Below are 6,208 nucleotides of genomic sequence, written 5' to 3'. Positions count from 1 at the left end.
GAAATTAAAAAATCATACTCAAAACTGCATAGATTAAAATATAGAACAAAACAATTTTTTTTCCGGTATTTTCTGAGGATCAAAAAAAAAAAAAAAAAAAAAATCAATAATCTCAATCTACAATGGAACAGGGATCACTACGGCAACGTACAAACATTGCTGAAGCAGAAAAGAAAAGAATTGATTTATGAAGAAAATGAGGCCATGAGGACTGGTCAAAACTTTCGGCTACTAGAGTTAAAAAATGAGATTGCAAGTCTTGTGGACAAAGAACAAAGAATGAGGTTTCAAAGGTCCAAAGTGTTATGTGTCTCACAAGGTGACCGAAATTCCAAGTTCTTCCACTGTAGGGCCACTCAAAGAAAAAGAAAAAATACAATTCAAAGGCTATGGGATTCAATAGGACAATAGAGTACATGTACAGAGGAAGTGGCCGACATACTTGTGTCTTATTTTCAAGGATTATTCACGTCGGCAGGAGGCACACAGTGTGAAGAAGCTACCAATTCAATCCATAAAGTGATCAGTGTTGACATGAACCACCAACTTTCAGCAGACTTCACAACTTGGGAGTTGCAAAAGGCTATCAATGAAATGGCCCACTAAAAGCCTTTGGACCTGATGGTATCACACCTTTGTTCTACCAACACTTTTGGAGTACCCTTGGTAATGATGTCTCATAATCTATTTTGCATTTTCTCAATTCCGCAACTCTCTCTGAACATCTTAATCACACTTTTATTTCCCTCATACCAAAAATAAATCTCCTGAGTATGCTTCAGATTTTAGACCCATAAGTCTCTGTAATGTGCTTTATAAGATTTTTTCTAAAATCTTAGCAAATAGACTCAAAAAAATATTACCAAATATTCACTGAGAATCAGAGTGCTTTTACTAAAAGTAGGCTTATATCTGGTACTATTTTGGTTGCTTTTGAGTTTCTCCATGGTATGTAGAGACATGGTGGAAAAGAGAATTACATGGCTATTAAGTTAGACATGAGCAAAGCCTATGATATGGTGGAGTGGCCTTACCTTGAGTCTATGATGAGACGGCTGGGTTTCACTGAAAAATGGATTAAGTTGATGATGCTGCATGTTAGAACGGTCTCCTATTCCATTCTTGTAAATGGAGAACCTAAAGGGTTGATCAAACCTTCCAAAGGAATACGCCAAGGGATCCACTTTCACCATTCCTATTTCTGCTATGCATTGAGGGTTTACATGGACTCATTACAAAGGCGGCAGCACAGGGTGATATCAAGGGTTATTCTCTTTGTAGAAATAGCACCAGACTAACCCATCTCTTTTTTGCAGATGATAACCTACTGTTTTGCAGGGCCACAATTTAGGAGTGTCAGTAGATTATGAACATCTTGGAAATATATGACAAATGCTTAGGTCAACAAATCAGCAGAAACAAAACCACCATCTTCTTCAGTAAATCCACCTCTGAGGAAATCAAGAACCAAATCAAATTGGCACTAGATGTACCTGAGATTGTGGAATATGAGAAGTATTTGGGGTTGCCATCATTAATAGGGAGACATAAGAAAGCCAGTTTTAATTACATAAGAGAAAGGGTGGGGAAAAAACTTCAAGGGTGAAAGGAGAAATTGTTGTCTCAGGTAGGCAAGGAAATTCTTATCAAGGCAGTGGTTTAGGCAATACCAACTTACACTATGAGTTGCTTTAAACTCCCTTTGGAACTTTGCGCAGATGTTGAGAGCCTCACAAGAAATTTTTTTGTAGTGGCAGAAAGTAGATAAAAGAAAAGTACATTGGGTGAAGTGGGACAATCTTTCTAAACCCAAATCAGAGGGGGGTTATGGGCTTCAAGAACCTAGCTAATTTTAATGATGCATTTTTGGCAAAGCAGGCATGGAGATTACTACCCCAAAAAAACTCATTATTTTGTACAGTTTTTAAGGCAAGGTTCTTTCTCAACTGTTCCATCCTCGAAGCCCCATATTCAAACACCGGTTCCTATGCATGGAGGAGTATTCTAAAGGGAAGAGATTTACTGTTGAAGGGGGTCAGATGGAGGGTTGGGTGTGGAGAGGCCATAAGTGTGTGGAATGATGCATGGCTGCCTTCAACAACACAGCCTCGGGTCAGCTCACTTGTTGTACAAGGTTTGGAAGGCATAAAAGTCTTAGACCTCATTGACCCACCTGCCAATAAGTGGGATCAAAACCTTTTGCATGGACTTTTCATACCCCACGAAGCAGAACTTATTGCAAGCATTCCTCTGTGTTTGAACAAGGTGAAGGATGTAGTGGTTTGGCCTTTCACTCCTTCAGGTTGCTACACAGTGAAGTCCAGATCCAAGTTCCTAGCGGCAGAGCATCTTGGAAGCCAACAACCAAGCTCTTCCCCTAATGATAAAGGTTTTGTGGGGGATGATATGGAGTCTCTCTGTTCCACCCAAGGTTCGCAATTTCTTGTGGAGAGCTTGTCAGAATACCTTTCCTGTCAAGCTTAACCTACGACGGCGACACATATTGAATGAAGATACGTGTGAATCATGTGAGGTGGAGGTGGAAGATATATATCATGCATTATGGGGATGTAATCAACTCTCATAGGTTTGGGGATTCCATTCCTTCGTTCTCTTTTAGACAATCAAAATCCTTCTCATCAATCCAAGATATGCTTACGTTTACTTCTGAAGAACACAAGAACGTTGAGCTTATGGCATCGATTATATAGACCATTTGGCACCATTGAAATCAGGTTTGAACCTCATCCAAAGAGTACCCATTGTCGCAAGTAATACAAGCAGCTTCAGAGGCTCTAGCCACATTCCACGACTCTGTTTTTGGCACCCCAAAATAGAGCTGACACAATGTACCAACTTGGATTAGGTGGTCTCCTCCTCTGATGGGAACAGTCAAGGTGAATTTCGACGGGGCTTTATTCAAGGATATACGGAAAGCAAGTATCGAAGTGATTGTTCGTGACAGAAACGGGCAAGCAATAGCCTTTCTGTCTGAATAAGCTAGCCTAACATTTTCTCCGTAGATAGCTGAAGCAAGGGCCGTATCTTTTGTACAAGACCTTGGTTTCACTTCTTTCATCTTGGAAGGAGACTCAGTCAACGTAATAAACACTCTGAACTCAGATGAGAAGTCCCTATCTAACTATGGTCATGTACTCAGCTCAACAAAATCCATGGTAGTGGCAAGCAGTTGTGTTTCATTCTCCCATGTTCGCGAGTAACAGTGTAGCGCACAACCTAGCTAAACATGCTAGACATGTTAGATGTTTTAAAGTGTGGACTGAAAATGTTCCTCTACACCTGAATTCTGTATTTCTCGCCGACCATTACTAATTTTCTTAATAAAGTTTTTAGTTTTCCTTCTCAAAAAAAAAAAAAAAAAAAAAAAGATCCACTGCCACTAACCACACAAACCTCATTGCATTCCTTATCCTTACAAACACCCACACCCAACTCGAGCCTAGCACAAATCCTCCAAACTATGCCTTTAGTCTAACCAAAGTAAAGCATTAAATAGTGAAACAGTTGGAAAATATTTATAAAAACTTATTCTAGGAAAATATAGTAATTAAATATTTTGACCATTTTAGAGGAGAAAATTGCCAAATGCCCTTTTTGGGCAAACTAAGCAGCGTTTTGTCATATTTTTCAAACTAATTAGGGAAATACCCCTCTTTTGAAAATTGATTTTCTTAAAATCGAGTTAGGCCCTAAGCAGCATTTTTAAGGAGCCTATAGTGATGTTTTCAGGACCTATAGTGGCATTTTGTAGTTCGATTTATATAAAATCGAGTTATAGGTAAAAAAAATTAAAAACGTCACTATAAGTCCTGAAAATGTCACTATAGGCTCCTTAAAAACGCCGCTATAAGGCCTAACTCGATTTTGAGAAAATCGATTTTCAAAAGAGGGGCATTTCCTTAATTAGTTTGAAAAATAGGGCAAAATGCTGTTTAGTTTGCCCAAAAAGGGCATTTAGCAATTTTGTCCCCATTTTATCCAACAAACAACAACAAAAAAAAAAAAAGGGAAAGAAGTGAAAAAGAAACAAGTATTAGTACAACACAAATCCTGGTGTACCCAATCAACCCAATCTTAATTAGACATTAACGTAATTATAGCTTCAAAAAAAAAAAAAAAAAAATCACGCTCCATGGTTAGTTGTTTCATATTTGAGCTCCATGGTCTGCTCCTTCGGTTCTTCGGAGTCTCTTCAATTGTCTCAATCCTTTGTTAAGACAATCTTGTACGCTTTGTTCTTAAGAGTTCGTTAAATGGTTTCTCTCTACTTCTCTTTCTGTATTCCATTCTGTGGGGGTGGAATTTTGTTTCATTCCATATGTATTTGATTTTTGGCTCAAATGGTTATTAAATTACAGGGATAATTGTATTTGGTGAGTGATAAGGATCTTATTGTAAAATTGGACGAATTTATAGTGATGGCCATGGTTTTTCATTCTGAGTTTTGATGCCAAAATTCATGTGGGTAAAACAAAGGATTTGATTTAGTTGAGGTTTCAAAGGGGGATAGAAATGATTCAAAAGAAAAAAATTCACTGTCTATCAATTTCAATGTGAAGATTCTAAACCATAAGTACGGGTGCACAATCCATAGTCCAAACTGTATATGAATTTGTAACAATGACTGTAGTTTGTCAATCAAATATGTCGTGAAAGGTTGTAATATACCTGGAAATTTCACATTAACTTTTACTTACAATTACACGTTTGGTCTGTTTTATTTGTTTTACTTTTAATTCTTTTAGTCTAATTATCCTATCGTTTGGCAAACTTCCGTTATAACAAGCGCACAAATTTGAAATTGATACTTAAATTTAAGACCCTTGATAGGACAAAAAATTCTATTGGTTTAAGTAATTATGCATTAAGAATCCTCGCGTCATGTTTCATCATGATTGCTCAGGAGTTATGAAGCTCACAAAGATAAACTCCACCACATTAATTTAAAAAATAGTAATAATAATAATAATAATAATAATAATAATAATAAAACATTGCATACAAGAGTGTAAGTAGCAATATAAACTACACCATTATTTCAACCATCTAACCAAAAACAAGAAAGTTGTTTTAATATTTTCTTTCTTGAGGGTTCATCTATAGTTGCATAATATAGTTAAAATAGTAGGAATTCGTTCAAACGTATCCCTCTAAATCTTGATCTTTGAAACTTGATATATTCTTAATTTACTGACAAATATTGATGATCATATTAGCACTTCTACATTGTTTAGAAATAAACGCATATCTCTGCAGGGAAAATCCAAGCAATCATGTTTTGTTAAGAGTTTTTAGCTTAATTTATATCTCTTGTTATATCCAATAGAGACATCCAAGGTTCAAACTCTCATTTTCCAATTTTTTTAACTAACAAATTAACACACACACTAGCCTTGAGGCTTGAGGATCATTAATTTGAGACTTTAATATATTAATATACTAGCCCTTTGAGCCTGTGCTCATAGACTCTTCTATATATATTTTTTAAGGAACCAGTAAGAAAGATTTAGCAATAAAGATGACCTAAATCAACTTGGAGTATAACATCCAGCTCAGATGGTAGATTTTCTATCAAGATCTGCAAATAGAACTGCTCTTCTAGCAAGGGAATGAGCAAGCTGGTTGCCCTCCCTTTCTACATGTCCAAAGCTACACTTTTGAAAAGCATCTGCTAACAACCAAATCTCTTCAATTACAAGACCAAACAAAGTTTTTGAAGGCACTTGGTTGTTGGTTGCTGTGATAACTCTCCATCTCCTTCAAACTCCACCTGTAAAATGCAAAGTTCTCTAGCAAAACTTACTATCTTGCTAGCTGCTAATGCTTCCACCAGATCTAGTGAGTGAGGTTGCGGAATATTTTTGCTAAGGGCTGCTATTACATTCCCACAATAGTCTTGGATCACCAAACCAGTACCAGAGAAGATCAATCCATCAAAATTTGCTTTGTACATTCCTTCAGTTGGAGGATTCCGCCTAACCAGACACCTCGGTTGGGTATCTTTAAGAGGTTTCTGTTGAACATCGAGGAATTCAGTGAGTAGTTCCTTTGCTTTCGATGCCACTTCTATCAAAGCCATGTTGGTTTCTTTTTTCTGATCCTATTTCATCTTTTCCAAAGGCAATAGGTGATCATGGAAAATAATGCTACTGTGAGAGAAGGAGCTTGTTCTAACACTGTACTCACC

General features: G+C 37.0%; 1 protein-coding gene across 1 annotated transcript; it reads left to right on the top strand.

Moving 5' to 3' along the window:
• Nucleotides 1-1,827: 1,827 nt before the first annotated feature.
• LOC136069474 (uncharacterized) lies at nucleotides 1,828-2,484 on the top strand. The gene has a single exon (XM_065778037.1). It carries the CDS (start codon nucleotides 1,828-1,830, stop codon nucleotides 2,482-2,484), a length of 657 nt encoding a protein of 218 aa, XP_065634109.1.
• The last annotated feature ends 3,724 nt before the right edge of the window (nucleotides 2,485-6,208 follow it).

The sequence above is a fragment of the Quercus suber genome, unplaced genomic scaffold (assembly GCF_002906115.3).
Source record: "Quercus suber isolate HL8 unplaced genomic scaffold, Cork oak 2.0 scaffold_10, whole genome shotgun sequence".
NCBI lineage: Eukaryota > Viridiplantae > Streptophyta > Magnoliopsida > Fagales > Fagaceae > Quercus > Quercus suber.
The sequence above is the reverse complement of the archived record's forward strand: the minus strand, read 5'-3'. Positions and strand labels throughout refer to the sequence as shown.